Source organism: Sus scrofa, chromosome 14, assembly GCF_000003025.6.
Source record: "Sus scrofa isolate TJ Tabasco breed Duroc chromosome 14, Sscrofa11.1, whole genome shotgun sequence".
Lineage (NCBI taxonomy): Eukaryota > Metazoa > Chordata > Mammalia > Artiodactyla > Suidae > Sus > Sus scrofa.
Window position 1 is genome coordinate 111,390,797 of NC_010456.5, and position 17,623 is coordinate 111,408,419.

The following is a 17,623-nucleotide window of genomic DNA, read 5'->3' on the forward strand; positions in this document are numbered from 1 at the left end:
ATGAGAAAAGACCATAGCGACAGGCAGAGAAGCAGAGAATAAAGGATGGTGGGCTAGAACATAACTGGTAGGAAATGACAGAAACAAAGTTAAGAACTCTTTCAGAGATGGAATTGGGGACCTCGGGCACCTCCCTAACTGCTAACACCCAACTCTGGATATGGTTGCCTATCTTCCAAATTAGACTGGTCAGTCGGTATCCTCCATCCACTGACATCTTTAATCTGAAACGAAGCCAATCAGGTCCACAGGAGCTCCCCTGATTCTACAGACACAAGCAGGAAGATATTTTATAAAACCGTTTATTTAATGAGCAGCAGCCCAACTGGCAGCCCTACCTCCCCACCTAACACATACACACAAAAGGGAGCACATGTAAAGGTGTCATCCATCCCCAGGCAAAAGTGCAGAGAAGAGGCAGGGGGGGCCCACTGCATATACCAAGCTCTCACAACACTCCTTTCACTGTCCCTGCTCAGTCAAGATGACTTGGCCTGAAATTGTTTTAAGATTTTTCTGTTCTTTGCAACATTATGGAAAATTACCAACATTCACAAGGTGACAAACTGTTAAGAATAAGACTATTTTGGAATTCCCTTGTGGATTAGTGGGTTAAGGATCCAGCATTGTCACTGCAGTGGCTCAGGTTGCTGCTGTGGTACAGGTTCAGTCTTTGGCCTGGGAACTTCCACATGCCACAGGGCATGGCCAAAAAAAAAAAAAAAAGGACTGTTTTGTTTTCCTTTTTTAATTTAGGCTCTTGTTAGCAATACATTAGCATCCTTAATAGGGAAAAACAACCATTTATAAGGTAATTCAAAACCAATCATTTAAGAAAATAATACAGTGTACAACAACTACCAGGGAAAATAGGTCCTCTCATTTGATCCTATTGGCAAGGCCAGGTTTATCCCAAACTTTGACTCTGTCCTGAATGGATGATGAGACATTCAAGTAAAAGGTAAGGAGTTATAAGTGTGAGATTCTGAGGGATTCTGCCTCAACAGAAGTTCAGGAGCAGCCACAGTTCTCCAGTTTACTCCAATGTTGTGATGTTTTCTAGGACAAACACACAGTTGCCTTTTAAGGAGTTCTGACAATTCATCGGCCTTAGGATTCAGGTCTTATAAAACATTCTTCCCATATTAAAAAAGACTGTCCCTCAGGAGTAAGTTTTTCATCGCTTCTCCAGCTTCTTATACTTGGCTTCTGCAGGAGGGAGAGGGAGAGAAAGTTATATCTTTTAAAATTGGCTCTTACAAAGATACTTTTTAGTTAGCATTTCTAGGCAAATTCCAAAATGTAGATATTTTTAAACAATCTAATAATTTCAGTCTTCCTAGCTGTCCAAATTGTATCCAAATTACAGGCATACCACAAAGGTTAACCATCATAGTAGCTAAAGACAGATATTTGTGTATCTGTCCAATTATGATCAGTGTGCACAACTTAAGGAGTCAAATATACACACACAGAACTGAGAACTTGTGTTAACAAGTTCCCTAAGTTCTAACCTTGTCACCAGTACCTGCTCAGAGGCTCCACCAGGATTAAGCAGGTCTACTGGCACTTGAACCACTAGGTGCCTTTCAAAGCACAGGAAATTGCCTCTCAAGCCTCTATCCCAGGTACCCTCTGGGAGCCAGACTAGAACTCTCAAGAGTATATGTTTCACCTTTTATCCTCTTATTCATATCCCTCACTCTAGGAAAAACAATTCTGAAAGACACAGAAATTTAAAATACTATCAAAAAATCTCTTAATGTTATCGATTCCCTTTTTCCTCAAAAACTTGAAAGCATCTGGTACAATGCCTTCACCATTAGTAAATTTAGTTGTAGTCATCATTCAGTGAATTTAACTGTGGACAAGGAAATTATTAACTACCACCCATGTCAAATCTCAGTCTGCTACAAACCAATCTCTTGACTGTACATTGTCAATAACTGTCAATGGTAAAAATAAAATAATCTGTAAAATATATCTAGGTTAAAAACAACTGCATTATTATTTATTTTTTTATGGCTGCACCTATAGTATGTGTAAGTTTCCAGGCCAGGGATTGAACCTGTGCCACAGCAGCAATCCAAGTCACAGCAGTGACAATGCTGGATCCTTGACCAATAGGCTGCCAAGGAACTCTCTCAACTATTCTGTTTTGTTTTGTTTTTGTTTTGTCTTTTTAGGGCTGCACCTGCAGCACATGAAGGTTCCCGGGCTAGGGGTCGAATTGGAGCTGTGGCTTCCAGCCTACACCATAGCCACAAAGCCAGATCTGAGCCGCATCTGCAACCTACACCACAACTCACAGCAATGCCCGCTCCTCAACCCACTGAGCGAGGCCAGGGATCAAACCTTTTTCCTCATGGATGCTAGTCAGATTCATCTCTGATGAGCCATGAAAGGAACTCCTATTCTGTTTTTTTTAAGACATATATCTGCATTATTAAAGATGTTTTTAGCCTGCTGAACCACATTTAAGAGCTAGAGCTTTGTAGTCAATCAGACCTAGTTTGGAATATGGCTCTTCCATATACTAGCTTTGTGTCCTTAAGCAAATTATAACCCCTTCAACCAGTTTCCTCTTCTATAGAATGGGGATAAAAATCATGTACTTACCTCACAGATTAAAGGATAAAACGATAAAAAAACATAATAGATGCAAAGAACTAAGAACGGTGCCTGATATATTGCTAAGTACTCAGGAAACGTTATTTTATTACCAATACGAATAAAAAGTTACTCTCAAGAGGTTTTGTGAAGATTAAAAGAGACACTGTACGCACACCATAAACGTTACCTACCATATTAGATAAGGTCATATTGGCAGGAGGGTACTTTTATCAAATCAAAACAGAAGTAAAAATGGTTACCCAGTTTTTTTGAATACGCATCCAACTTGTAGGCTGCCTGCTCAAGAGCTGCTACCTGCTCCTCAATTACATTGATCTGATCCAGATAAGGCTGCAGTCCAGCATCTTTAAAAACAAAGATAGACCACGGGTTTATCTGGCATCAACAAGGAGTGCAGAAAAGAGTGGAAAGTAAGAACGCTAGTGTCTCTCCAGCTCTGCCTTAGACAGAGTAGGTGGAGTGACATGATTTTGATCACCAGCAGGGCAATGCCTTAGAAGACTGGTAGAGTTAGCTTATCAGGCACAACTGTGACCTAGACAAAGTTATATCTCTCTTATCTACCAGTTTTCTTCTTTTAAATTCCTGCTCCTCAAGTAATCTTTCCAGACCAAGAAAGAGAGTTCAAAAGATAGGGAACAGAAATGCAAGTCGATGTAAAAATATACTCTACCAGTCTAAAGTAGCATTTTGCCATTTATAGATGTTCTGGCTTTCTGCTACCGAGTAGTCCTTTATGGATTTCATTGGTTTTGTTTTTCGTTTTGTCTTTTGAAGGCCGCACCGCAGCACACGTAGGTTCCCAGACTAGGGGTCGAATTGGAGCTGTAGCCGCCAGCCTACACCACAGCCACAGCAACTCAGTCTGTGACCTACACCACAGCTCACAGCAACGCGGGATCCTTAACCCACTGATTGAAGCCAGGGATCTAACCCACGTCCTCATGGATGCTAGTCAAGTTCATTAACCACTGAGCCACGAGGGGAACCCCTGGATTTCATTGTTAAATTAATTCGCTAGAATCTGGCCACCTTTCCTTTGCCCCATTTTTCCAGGAATATACTGATCAAATCAAGATTCAGAAGTAAAAATAGGAGTTCCCGTTATGGTGCAGTGGTTAACGAATCCGACTAGGAACCATGAGGTTTCGGGTTCGGTCCCTGGCCTTGCTCAGTGGGTTAACGATCCGGCGTTGCCGTGAGCTGTGGTGCAGGTTGCAGACGCGGCTCGGATCCCACATTGCTGTGGCTCTGATGTAGGCTGGTTGCTACGGCTCCAATTCGACCCCTAGCCTGGGAATCTCCATATGCAGTGGGAGCAGCCCAAGAAATAGCAAAAAGACAAAAAAAAAAGAAGAGGTAAAAATAGCCACACCAGCAAAGCACACTAATGCTCAGAATGAAAAAAAATTCATCCTTTTTTTTTTTTTGTCTCTTTGCCTTTTCTAGGGCCACATACGCAGCATATGGAGGTTTCCAGGCCAGGGGTCGATTCGGAGCTGTAGCCGCCGGCCTACACCAGAGCCACAGCAATGCGGGATCCAAACTGTGTCTGCAACCTACACCACAGCTCACGGCAATGCCGGATCCTTAACCCACTGAGCAAGGGCAGGGATCAAACCTGCAACCTCATGGTTTCCAGTCAGATTCATTAACCACTGAGCCATGACGAGAACTCCAGAAAAAATTCATCCTAACTTTGTAATTCACTTTTAGAAAATGAGCTCTCTGGGGACAGGGGCCATATTCCCTTCCCTTCTCCACTTCCCTAAGCACAAAAAAACATTAAATACAAATACATTTAATTGTAAAAATTATTACTTACACTTCTGGTTTAAGTCCTTTAAGTTTCTACTTATGTTTATAGCAATATCTTTCATTTCAAGATACTTCAAACTGGTAAGCTTATTCATATTTTCCAGGAGCTTATAGTCTTCACTGGTGGCTTTAAAACAAACAGAAGATGTGATGCCTTTAAGATGTGTTTATATCATTGGAATGTGGAATTAACTACTAAATAGTAGTTCAAGGCAGGACCTGGGGAATGTCAAAGAAAGGGGCCCTCCCTCCTTTTTTTTTCTTTTTTTTTTTTTTTTTTGGCTACACCCTCAGCATAAAAAAATTCCCAGGCCAGGGATCAAACCCATGCCATGGCAGTTACCGATGCCACAGCAGTAAAAACACCCAATCCTTTAACCAGTAGGCTACCAGGGAACTCCAAGCAGGCCACTTTTGATCTATGACATTTATACTCAGCCTGTGGACTATGAATATCTAAGTAGAAACTCAGGCAACAATCAGCAAACTACTTAAACCAAATAAAATCCAGAAGTTCAGGATCTTAGTTAGAAAGGGAAATGATAAACTCAAGTACCAAGAAAAAGGAAATGAAACAGTCCTGGTACCTCTACAACATGAAAACATACAGTTTGGCAGACTGCAGCATAAATACATATATATCAAAATATATATATAAAATCAACTAGGAACTCAACACATCTTAGTAACTCATTTATTACTTGATTCAACATTGCATTTTTTTTTTTTTCTTTTTAGGGCTGCACCTGCAGCACATGGAAGTTCTCAGGCTAGGGGTCAAATCAGAGCTATAGCCTGCCTGACTAAGCCACAGCCACAGCAATGAGAGATCTGAGCCTTCTCTGCAACCTACACCACAGCTCATGGCAACACCAGATTCCCAATCCACTGAGTGAGGCCAGGGATCAAACCCTCGTCCTCATGGATACTAGTTGGGTTCGTTATCACTGAGCCACAACAGGAACTCCCAACACTGCATTTTATGCACTGACTTTTTCAAACCATTTGCCTGCTTCTCACATCCTCATTTCCCTTCCCAATCCCTATACAAAGCAAATAGCCCCTACTCCAACTTTCCCAAAAGCCAAGTCTACTGACATCAACTGCCTGTCAGATACTACGGAGGTCCAGGAGGATAGTAACTGAGAAAAAGCCATAGATTTGGTGGTTAGGAGCTGATAGTTAAGGGGTATGATGGTCTTGGGGCATGTAATTTCTCTGAATGGTGGGAGCAGAGACCAGACCGGAAGGGTTTACATGAGTGAATGGTGACAAGGAGGAAGCAGTGAATGTAGGCTACTCTTTCGAAAGGGTTAGCTGTGACGCTCCTTTGCTTTACTGAGCAAATGATGTGGGGTGTCAAATAGAGTGCTTTGGGGCTGGAGGAAACCTGAATATGTTTCTAGATAGAGAGGAAGGTGCCGGGATAGAGTGTGGAAAAGCAAGGGAAAGGAAATGATGAAGAGAGGCCCTAATGAGGTAGAAGGATTTGGGACCAAGAGCACAGCAGGAGGAGTTGTCTTGGCAAGAATAGGAATACGTTTACCTCTTGAGAAGACACTAAGGCACAGAGAAATCTAGAAGTGAGGCAAAAAGACAGGCAGTTGATGTCAGTAGACTTGGGCTTCTTTGTTACCCATTCATGACCTCCCCAAACTTGCAACAGGATTGTTTCAGGGTGTGTGGGTTTAGGGAGGGAGCCACAGACTGATGCTGCTAAGGCACCTCACAGGTCTACCTGCTCCAAACCCCAGCTCCAGCAAGTGGTGCCCGGCACTACCCGAATCAACCCAGTTCCCGCCTCACCCGTCAGTTCCCCAGTCAGGTAAGTTGCCATTTTAGAGAACATGTCCCGGCAGAGCTCATTGATGTCAGCCTCAGCGGGCTCCTTTGCTTCCTCAGCAGTCTCCACCGCGGCATCATCTGGATCAAAGGAGAATGAGTAAGGGCCCCGCCCTACACCCGGTCCTAATCCAGCCGAAGCAGGCTCTCCCCACACACCTCCACTTGTCCTTCCATCACAGCGGCTCCATTCTCCATGTACCATAATTTCAGGTACCTCGCCTCGTCCTTGCCCCACCTGACATGCCAACTCTGCTCCCTTGCACTGACCTCAGTTCACACTCGATCCCGCGGCCGAAGCTTCATTCGCCCTGACAGAACAAACACACGCACACACAGAAGCGCCTCTCCGACCTGCCTGCTCCCGTCAGGTGAGCTCCGGGATTCCAGGTCCGTACCCGGAGCCTCAGCCCTTTCACAGGACACTTCCTCCCCATTCACTCCACATACCTCGAACGGGCTCCTCTCGGTGAGCCCGGGAACCCCCTCTGCCGCCGCCGCCATGCCCTGCAGGAGTTGCTTCCGGTTCTCGGGTGCCTGCGCATGCGTGCCGGGCGTGCCCCGCCCTCCCTGCCCTGGGTTCGTTGCCCTGGGATCCCGAGCCTCTGGGCTAAATTGTACCGCAGGTGAAAGGGTAATGAGCAGTAAGAGAATGTAAGCTTAGGGCGTAAACACTAAGCCGAAATTGAGACTAAAAAAGGCTTTCGTGAGTCAATCCGTAGTCAAGAGCCCGACGTGTGAAACAAAGGATGCGCCCAATCCTGTGGCCACTGGCGGAGGGATCACTAACTAGTCTAGGAAGACCCAAGACCTAATGGGGTGGATCGAGCCCAGAGTGGCCTGCTGGCTGAAGTGACGGAGACGAGTCAGCCCCTACGCAGAGAATCCTTACCCAGCTGGTTTTAGTGGCTGAAAGACTGACTGCTCAGGAAATCCATGCTTCTGAAGATAGTCTTATCCAGGGAAACCTGTAGGCATGATCCCTGAGCCGAAATACTCTCTCTTCCAATGTCCCAGATTAACGTCAACTCGTTGGACTTTTTTTCTCAAACTGCAGGCTGGCACCCACTTCTCTTCAGTTGATACAGCCTTTCTTGAAGAAAGCTGAGATAACTTTTCTAGGGCTGAGGATATACTCTGGTTATCTTGATTGCATTCAGCTGTTGACAAGACTCTTGAATGTACAGAGTATATTTGATAGGATGGGAGAACTCCTGTATTTGACAGAAGCAGGTGAAAGGAATTGATGAAAAAAAGAGACTGAGAAGCAATGGAAGGTGCAAAATGAGGGAGGGATAGAGGTCACAAGGGAAGAGAGAAGAGATATATAGCAGCTCTTGGGATACAGCCCTATACCCTGAAATCTTTGTGTGGGGGGGTTTGTCTTATCCCTAGTTATCCTCCATCGGCATTCTCCCACGACCCACACCCTAAAGCATGTGCGGGCACACAAACACACACACATACCCCTTACTCTCTTCCCTCTGAGGACCAGGTCTCCTTAGGCCACTGTCTCCACTCTCTCTAATGATACAGTCACAGTGCCAACCATTTCAAACCATTCCTATGAGCCAGAAATTTGTATTTCAGGACCCCTGGGACAGCCCATCTTCTTCACGATGTCACCGCCCAGCAGGGATGAGCTTTCTCCAGCCCAAGTACAAGGATGGCTCACAGTTCCAGCCCCTCTTCTTCCCCCTGCATTCCCAGAAACAAGTGCAAAGTCTTAGTTTTCCTAAGGATTTTTATTGATAAGCAACAGGTTTGTGACGTGTCCCCACATTGTCCTATGGAAGGACAGAGTCAGCTCCCCCACATTTCATCCAAAGATCTCAGAATCCTGAGGTTATTTCTTTGCTGGATTCTCCTCATGCTCCATCTCTGTCCTGGTTTACAGCCCCCTCGGTGTTCAGTAGCATGCACGGAGGCAGGCTCTTTCACTGAGCCTTCGTGGACTTTGTTGGGGAAGGCTGGGGGAGGTTATCGCTCCAGAGCCTCGGCAACACTGTAGTCTTCCCATGGAGAAAGTCTCCTCTCCTCTCTGGCTCCCCCTTCTCTTTCACAGGGAAACCCTATGAGGAAGACACGAACCTCAAGGGTGCAGCAGCCCATCTCCAGATGTACAGAGGAAAAGACTCATTGGCAAGTAGGATGCCATCTAGATACAGCTATTCTCTTAGCTGTATTTTTTTCACAAAGCATGTCTATCCAGATCTTAGAAAAGTCATTACCCTCCCTTTCTTTACTTCTTCTTCTTCTTTTTTTTTAATCATCACAACAGAGCTCAGAGCACAGGGAGTGAGAGGCCCAGTGGGAACTATTTCAAAGAGCTACACAGCTACACACAGAAACACAGCTCAAAAGGCCAGGCACAGGGTGGGCCTCTGCAGCAGCAGTGGTGGGACCTGTTGCCCTAGAAGCGTAGGGCATGTGCCAAGGGGCTTCTGGGGAGGCAGTGAGAGAGGAGCCTGCTGTCTGATGCTTTAGGACCCCTCCCCCACCACCTTCCTGCCTGCCCTGGAGTTCCCAGGGGTCTGGAGTCACGGATGTGGCTGCCTGCAGCTGCTCCCAAATGCTTTCTTCCCCCTGTTAGAAGAAAAAGAGACAGGTCACTTGAAGGAGGAGTTTGTGTCCCACTTTCCTTGTACTTGGATCTGTTTCTCCAACCCCAGACCATCTCCTAGAGACCAAGGCAGCCCTCAGGCCAGAGCAACCAACCTCAGGTCTTCCCTCCACCTCCCACCTCCCACCTTGGCTGATACAGTGACTAGCGCAAACGTGGGAGCCTGAAAACATTGGTCTTTCAAAAATGTTTTGCCTCTACCCACTGAGTGGAAAAGATGGTAGAGTCCAGCCGTGCGGAGCCAAAAAGGAGCCCAATAAAGGACCACTCACCATGCCTGGAGAGGGAGCCAGCTGCCCCCTCCTCTCCAGCATCTTCAGCTTTGAGCCCACGGCATCAACCTGGGACATGACTCCTTCGAGGACAGTCTCCAGCTGCAAAACTCTCCTTGTGAGCCTGTGCAGGATTTGCGAGAGACCAAGGGGGCAGAAATATGTGTCTGGAGGGCTAGGTTTCCAGGGGTAGGGGGTACAGAACAGTGTGTTTCTGGATGGGAACAAGGAAGGTAAGGTCCAGCCTTGTAGGGAGAATTAAAGGGGGGCAGGGTTTTCCCTGGGATAAGACAGGGAATTGGAAGGTTGTGGAAAAAAACTCAAGGTCAGATATCATAAACACAGTCAGCCCTGGAGCTGCACGTACATGTAGAATTCTTCTCCTGAAATCCAGCCACCTGCTTTGGCGGTCTCTGGACTCAGCTCGCCTGGTGGGTTACTCTCAATGGACCGGCCCAGGTTCTCAATCTCAGTGTCGAGGGCCACCTGCTCAGAAAGTCAGAGGTCAGAGAGCAGAAGATCTAGGAAGCCATCAGCTCTTCTCCATCACCTGTTCTAGTGGGCTATCAGGACAAGGTCTTGGGCTCCAGTTCTTGCTATTCCCCTTCCCTCTCAAACTCTGGAGACAACTGAATCAGAGTGGTGGTGCTGGACACAAAGCTGGCCTAACCTTTGGGAGAGAATCACCTCCCCAAGGAACAAAACGCAAGCTCCTTGAAGCACAGATGAATAAGGTGCTCAGTAGAAGCCAATTCCATTTGAGAGAGGAGGGGCAGAGTCCTGGCACTGTTCCTTTTGCCTTTGGACTTTTGGTCTACCCTGGATAGGGATGGAGCAGATAGAGCAGGGGAAGCTAAGGACTGGGGTTTGAGAACCCCAAGAAGAAGGCAAGTACTCAGAAGGAATCATCAGGGATTCTTGGGAAACTGGTCCTTTTCTTCCTAAGACTGGGTTTTTAGAGCAATGGTGATCAACCCGGGCCATGCACCGGCATCACCTGGGGAGCTTTAAAAAGGACTTGATGGCTTGGCCCCAACTCCCCAGAGATTCTGGTCTAGAGTGTGTCCTGAACATGAGGATTTTTAGAAGCCCTCCTGGCTGTTCTATGGTGCAATAGTTAGAACTCTCTGTTCTAGAGAGTTCTTTCCCACCCATTTATCAGAGGATTTTCAGCTTGGGTTTGTGATCCAGGTGTGCTGGCAGGGGAGGGTGAGCAGTTTCCTTACAGCCTCTCCACCCGCCAGTTGGGCTCACCCTCTTCTCCTCCAGATCCTGTTGCATTTGTTCCTGCTCCTTCTCATCTAGAATGCGATTCCCATCTTGGTCAAACCTGGTAAAGGCAGCTGTGAGCTCCATGATCTCATGCTCTGTGTGTCCCAGCCTGAGGAGAACAGGGTGATGAAATGAATTCTGACCGGCCATCCTGTGATCTCCCCACTCTTTTTTGCCACACTCTAACAAGAGTCTTGCTCTCTAGGGAAGGAGGGGGCCACATTGGAAAGCCAGGGTCTCCAAGGTCTAGCAATTTGACACCCCCAAGAAATAGCCTGAGGAGTTCCCATTGTGGCTCAGTGGTAATGAACCTAACTAGTATCTTTGAGGATGTAGATTCAATCCCTGGCCTCACTCAGAAGGTTAAGAATCCAGCATTTCTATGCCCGTGGTGTAGGCTGGCAGCTGTAGCCTGGGAACACCTAGCCAGGGAACTTCCATATGCCATGGGGGAGGCTCTAAAAAGCAAAAAAACAAACAAACGAAAAAAGCCTATAAACCAAGCTCAAAGGTCCACAGTCCAAGATCAGAGGTTTATAGGCAAAGGGGGCATGGTTGAGGTTCAAGGACCTATAGACCAATATCAGAGAAGGCTGTCTCTCTGGTTGCTCACTCCCTCAAAGTATTAGTGAAGTCCTCAAACTGGATTTCCTGCTTCCCACTCTGAAGGACCTTCTGCACATCTGAAACCCGCTCCTTCCTCAGACGCAGCCTCAGCAGGGTCTTGTTGTAGCCCTGGAGGGGGAAAGGAAACAGGCACCAGTTCCCACAGTCTCTTCATCTCTTGCCCCCACCCCCACCCCCACCCACAGGGTGACAGGATCCCAGGGATAAGTCAAAGGCATGCAAGGGCACAGGCCCCTAACCAGTCAGGTGCAGAGCAGGACACAGAGCCTCGGACCTGGGCCCCAATGCAGATGTGCAACTCAAAGAGACTGAATAGTCACCTGTTTCAGGAGATCAGAAAGCTGTAGCTCATCCTTCTGTCCAGCCAACTCCTCTTTGACCTCTGAATATGTGTCATTGATGATGGCCAGGAACATGTTCTAGAGGATAAGACAGGGACCTGGGTCCTCACTCCCAGACCCATTAACAACAATGCGCCCACTCACCATATAACGTCCCAGACACATGTTCTACAAGGGCAAATGTTTTCAAACCCAACTCTGCAGCCCACTAATCCCCACATCTCAGAGACCCCAGAGGCCAGCCTTTCAGCACAATTCTATTATGGGTGGGTCACGCCCCCTCATCAACCTGGTGTCTCCACTCAATTGCTGCAGTAACCTGACCACAAATCCCAACATAGGCCATAGTCCTGCTCCATATAAGGGTCCACCAATCACTGCAGCCAGAAACTTTTCAAGGTCAAAGTAAAATTGTGCTCTCTTTACCATCTAGCTCTAATCCATCTCTGTATCCCCATCCACTGATCAAATACAGAAACCTGCTGGAGTTTCTAATGAAAACAAATCGTATCTTTCATGGCTGGCAGGGAAAGAGAGCAACACAAAGCAGCAGTAGGAGAAACAGTGATTCCCAGAGGAAGGGGAGTCTTAGAGAATAGTCAGAGAAGCTTCCAGGGGCAATCCCTTCTCATGAGGCACTCTTCCTTCTCTTTCCATCCTTGGAGGATGAGCATTTGATTTTAGTGAGGGAGCCTGCAGATTCCCTTATACTCTGCAAACTGCCTAACTGTGCTGACCACACAGGAGCCAGCTCTCAGAAGATCCAGAAGCTCTTCCCTTCTCCACCTCTCCATCCTTGATTTGAGAAACCCATCATAACCATGAGTGCAGAACATGGAATGGGGGAAAAACCCTACCCTGCAGCCCATCCACAACTCTACCCTTCAGGTTCCCCAATCCCCACCCTCACCAGGAGCACAAAGAAGACGAAGAAGACGTAGGTGACAAAGTAGGCAGGTCCCAGGATGCGGTTGGCATTGTCGATAGCATTGTAGTCAAAGTCCCCGAGGATGATCCGGAACTGAGTGAAGCTGAAAGACCAGGGTCTGGGCTTCACCCACAGCCCAACCATAACCCTGACCCCATCCCACTTTCTTCCTTACTGCTCTTCGGTGAACTCAGACCCCTCACCGCACCTCCAACCCAATCTGATAGAGACATAACGAGGTGCAGAAATACTGAGAATATACATCAAGGCTTCTGGAGACTCACACTGATGCTTTAAGCACAGACACCACCCCCACACAAATACCCAACTGCCTCAAGGATACATACACCCATAAAGCTGGAGGGTGAGGGGCCAGGGAGGAGTGAAGGGGGCGGAACACCCACATGCACTTGATGAAAGTGCTAAAGTTTTCCACTTGGGTCCCGAAAAGCAGGTAGCCCAACTGGGCATAGGCGAAAAACACGATGAAGAACATGACAGCAAAGCCCAGGATATCCTTGGCACAGCGGGCCAGTGTGGAGGAGAGCTGGGTCATGGTCTTGTTGAAGCTGATGTACTTGAATATCTGGAAGGGCCATGTTGAACCAAGTGGTAAAAGAAGAAAAGAGAAAAGCTTTGAATAGTCTAGGAGCCTACGGAGGCCATAGGAGTTGCCAGACCAGACAAGGAAAATGAGACAAGTACTGAGGAAGGGAGAATGGATGCCCTGAGGCATTCCTGGGGTGAGGAGTCCCAGGGTACCTTGATCCAGGCAAAGAAGAGGTTGACGGCATTCATGTTGTTGTACTGTGTCTGCCAGAAGGCAAGGAACTCGAAGTCAGCATATGTGTTTGGCTGCTGTAGGAGCTTCCCTATCAGCCGATTCACCTCGAGAGTTCGGAATATGTGGAAGCCCACAGCCGTAACGGAGAGCTGTCATCACAGGGGTCAGGGTGTCAAAGAGTCAAGAGGATCTCAAGGGATGTTCAACAATAGGGTCCCAGGGGAGAGCTGGGGTGGGTAAGACAGGTGGGGAAAAAAATCGTATCCTTCCCTACTGAGTTGTTGACTATCTCAGGTTCAAAGGGAACAGGATAGGATGATTGGGGAATCTCTTAAAGTCCAAGAGAAAGCTTTGGGGCTATTAGTCAATTTGTAGGTTGTAAAGGAGGGGATGGAGTCAGACAATTTTATTTCCCCCCTACTTCCCAGCCTTTGTCAGAAATTAACGTGTCCTGTTAATAGGAAGGAAACAAAGAAAGAGGCAGAAAGTGTTACCAGAAGAGGAGAGAAAAGGTAGGAGTTTCAAGGGGACAGGTCATAGAGGCAAGGGACAGAAGGGGAACATAATATCAAGTACATAAATAAAAGAGCAGGGCCTGGATCACAGGTCAGAGGGAGGGGAATATGAAGACAGGATTTTTCCAGGGCTGAGCCAAGGGGACATCAGCCTTTGGCTTAAGGAGCTGCTACGGTGATTTGACCAGAAGTCGCAAGGAGGACTTGGGACTTCAAAGGAAGAACTTGAGCCCCTATCAGGGTGGATCCCCCTCCACCTCCCATTATGTCCCAAGTCAAAGGTATCTGTTCCTCACCAAGATGACCACCAGGTCTAGAATGTTCCAGATGCTGCAGAGGTAATGAAGCCGGTGGATGTGAAGCTCCAGGATCTCCTCTACCACATAGTAGAAGATGAAGATGCAGAAGATGATCTCACAGCCAATGATGAAGAAGTCCCAGTTGCTGACATAGCGGATCAGCTTAACTGTGCGAATCTGCCAAGATGGGATGGCACCTCCTGTAGCTGGAAACTCCACCACCAGCCTGTGGGAGGAGGGAGAGAGGTCTGATGGGGCCTGGACTGGGATGGTTCCTCCCGTCCCCACCCCTGCCTACCACTACCACAGGGTACAAGTTTAGGAAAGGGTCTCCAACAGAGGAGAAGGGAACAAGGAACTGCGGATGGAGGGAAGGCAGGGAAAAGGGACACACCTCAGAACACAGAAAAGATTGATGTTGGCATTGTAGACCGAGAAGTCGACGAAGACCACCCGAGTGCCCCTGTCCAGCCACAGGCCCTCCTGAAGGTCCCGGAGTGCCTCTGCACTGGCCTGTCGAGATCCTGGAAAGTCCAGGTAGTAGCCACCTCCACTGTAGCTTGTGAGCCGACCCCAGTGAGAGGAGCCCCCCAACTCATCCTGCGAGTGGTATGTCCATCTGTCATGGAAGAAGCCATCTGAGCAGAGAGGTCTGAGCCAGGTCCCAAAGCTGGTCTCTCAAGGCAGCTTATGATTATCTGGGCTTTACAGTTTCATATATATTCTGTGTATGTATCATATATAATATCTATTTTACATATATTATCTTGTTTAATATACCTTTAAGAAGGGAGGGAAAATGTTATCCACATTTTTTTTAATTTTTTTATTTTTTGTGTTTTTGCCTTTTCTTGGGCTGCTCCCGTGGTATATGGAGTTTCCCAGGCTAGGGGTCTAATTGGAGCTGTAGCCACCAGCCTACACCAGAGCCACAGCAACGAGGGATCCGAGCCGCCTCTGCAACCTACACCACAGCTCAAGGCAACACCAGAACCGTAACTCACTGAGTGAGGTCAGGGATCAAACCCGCAACCTCATGGTTCCTACTCAGGTTCATTAACCCCCGAGCCACGACGGGAACTCCTATACACATTTTAGAGACAAGGAAACTAAAAGTAAAACCAAGATGTCTGAGATAATCTTGAGTGCCCCCAAGACTCTTTAGGCTCAATGGAAGTGGTTCCCAAACTTTGGATGGTGTCAGGCTCAGAGGGGCAAGCCCTGTGACGGGTGGTAGGGGGACTCACTCACGCTGTGCCATTGAAGAGCCCAAAGGGGAGCTGCTCTTCCTTGTCTGGAGAGTAGACATCGTAGCAGCTCAAATGTCCTCGCGGAAGTCCTCATGCACCACGCAGGAGTCATTGCGGACCCTCAGCTGACGCAACCTTGGAACTCCCAGTAGCAGGTTCTCATAGTAGATGAAGGAGTGGGAGCCATGCCCCAGGCTCTGGTTGTTGTACCATTTGGTCCAATACAAACTGTCCAGAAGTGGGCCCTGGGCAAACTAGATCACAAGCTAGGTTGGGTCTGACCCAGCCTCATCTTGACCCCTAGCCTGAGAATGACCTTTTCCCACACTCTCTGACTCTGGTCTGCTTCTGTTGACTCTTCAGCTGACCCATGAACCTTGGCCAGATCTTGACCTGATGTGGTCTTACTCTTTTTGTTTGTTTTTTGGTCACGCCCATGTCCTGTGGAAGTTGTTGGGCCAGGGATCAAACTCATGCCACAGTAGTGACCCAACCCACACCAGTGACAATCCTGGATCCTTAATCTGTTGTGCCACAGGAGAACTCTGGCCTTACCTTTTTTTGTTTTTTGTTTGTTTGTTTGTCTTTTTCTATGGCTGCACCTGCGGCATATGGAGGTTCTCAGGCTAGGGGTCTAATCGGAGCTGTAGCCGCCGGCCTATATCATAGCCACAGCAACGCGGGATCCAAGCTGCATCTGCGACCTACACCACAGCTCACTGCAACGCCAGATCCTTAACCCACTGAGCGAGGCTAGAGAGGGAACCCGCCACCTCATGGTTCCTAGTCAGATTCATTAACCACTGAGCCATGACGGGAATTCCAAGACCTTACTCTTTATTTAAAATACATTTTGAAGATCTGGCTTACTCAATATTAGTTTAACTACTGACTTATCTCTCTGATTATCATCCTGATCACTAACCTCTCACCACCTGAACTCTATGTGACCTATTAATTCTTGCCCGGCCCTTTGACCCAGCCCAATTCTGGAAGGACCTGGCCTCTGGATATGGCCTTATCCATTTCGGAACCCTGGCCTGTAGCCTCAGGCTGTAGGCCAACGAGAAGTAGAGGGGAGAAGTAGGGGTGATCTCATACTCACATCCCAGAAGTCCGCCATGCTGCCGATGGTTTGGAAGGAGACACCAGTGTCCGACGGGGTATGTAAGAAGAGCTCAGACATGACTTTGGTGTAGTAATAGGCACTGGAGCTTGTCATTCCATAGGTCACTAGAAACCAACCCAAGAGGCTGTGTCCCAAATACTGTTCCCGTCTCCATTATCCAGAGGAGACAGGGAAGCCATTGCTCTGGGACCAGAGATACTACCTCGTGGGGACCTATCCCCTAGAGTTGGCATAGGAGGCTGACAGTGCCACTGAGAAAACCAGGGAATGGAGTAGTGAAGAGTTGTGGTTACAGGGGCTCCTCCTCTTCTTCTAACTCCTCTCAGAAAGACTGAACTCCGCTCAGTAATTGCCTCTTGGCATTGTCATTCTGAATAGTCACTTTTCTCTTTTTGAACCAGCTTAATTCCTGCTTCCCAGAACAAAGAAATTTCTACCTTCTGCATGAGGTAGGGCTTCCTTTTATTTGCCCTATATCTATGCCCTTGGGAAAGTGCCTCCAAATTCTAGAGTACACCAGGGCCTTGGCCAAAACCTTGGAATGGAGATGTGGTCTCCGGTACCTTAGTCAGTGCCTCTTGCAACCATGGAAGTAGGATGCTGGCCCTGGTGCATCCTGAGAGAGGGACTCAGAGTATCCTCAGATCAAAAATAAGGTGGCCTTTGTCCTGAAGAACTAGATCTCCCCCCAACCACCCTAACACACATCCAGTCTAAAGTGGGGCTGTCAAGGGAAGCTTTAAGTTTTTCTGATTAAAAGGCATAATTTGAAGAGTATAAGCCATTAACTCTATAGATTTCCCCTCAATTTGGATTTGTCTGATGTTTTCTTCTGTTTAAATTCAGGGTATGCATTTTGGTCAGGAATACCAAAGAAGTAAGATTGTGTCCTTTTCAGTATATCTTATTGGGAGGCACAAATTGTCTCATTGTATCATTACTGGTGATGTCAATTTTTTTTTTTTTTTTTTTTTTTTTTTGTCTAATGGGGGCCATACCCTTAGCATATGGAGATTCCCAGGCTAGGGGTCTAATGGGAGCTGTTGCCACCAGCCAACGCCACAGCCACAGCAACGAGGGATCAGAGCTGCGTCTGCAACCTACACCACAGCTCATGGCAACGCCGGATCCTTAACCCACTGAGTGAGGCCAGGGATCGAACCTGCAACCTCATGGTTCCTAGTTGGATTCGTTTCCGCTGCGCCATGACGGGAACTCCAGGTGATGTCAATTTTGATCTCGTTAAGGCAGTGTCTTCCAGCTTTCTTCAATATATAATTATTTTTTTT

At 47.5% G+C, this 17,623-nt stretch overlaps 2 protein-coding genes across 2 annotated transcripts in view; both read right to left on the reverse strand.

Moving 5' to 3' along the window:
* On the reverse strand, positions 287–6,813 carry BLOC1S2 (biogenesis of lysosomal organelles complex 1 subunit 2). The gene is given in 6 exon segments (XM_001929529.5): positions 287–1,209; positions 2,874–2,978; positions 4,460–4,579; positions 6,259–6,375; positions 6,745–6,774; positions 6,777–6,813. Coding segments are annotated over 6 exon segments (426 nt in total). The 5' UTR covers positions 6,799–6,813; the 3' UTR covers positions 287–1,177.
* PKD2L1 (polycystin 2 like 1, transient receptor potential cation channel) overlaps positions 7,908–17,623 on the reverse strand; it is a 35,881-nt gene continuing 26,165 nt past the window's right edge. Inside the window, 14 exon segments of the mRNA XM_001927121.4 lie at positions 7,908–8,880; positions 9,190–9,313; positions 9,557–9,675; positions 10,444–10,570; positions 11,075–11,196; positions 11,409–11,507; positions 12,340–12,460; positions 12,762–12,943; positions 13,120–13,290; positions 13,953–14,181; positions 14,350–14,574; positions 15,207–15,279; positions 15,282–15,459; positions 16,311–16,438. Of these exon segments, the coding sequence (XP_001927156.2) occupies positions 8,617–8,880; positions 9,190–9,313; positions 9,557–9,675; positions 10,444–10,570; positions 11,075–11,196; positions 11,409–11,507; positions 12,340–12,460; positions 12,762–12,943; positions 13,120–13,290; positions 13,953–14,181; positions 14,350–14,574; positions 15,207–15,279; positions 15,282–15,459; positions 16,311–16,438 (2,162 nt within the window). The 3' untranslated portion in view covers positions 7,908–8,616.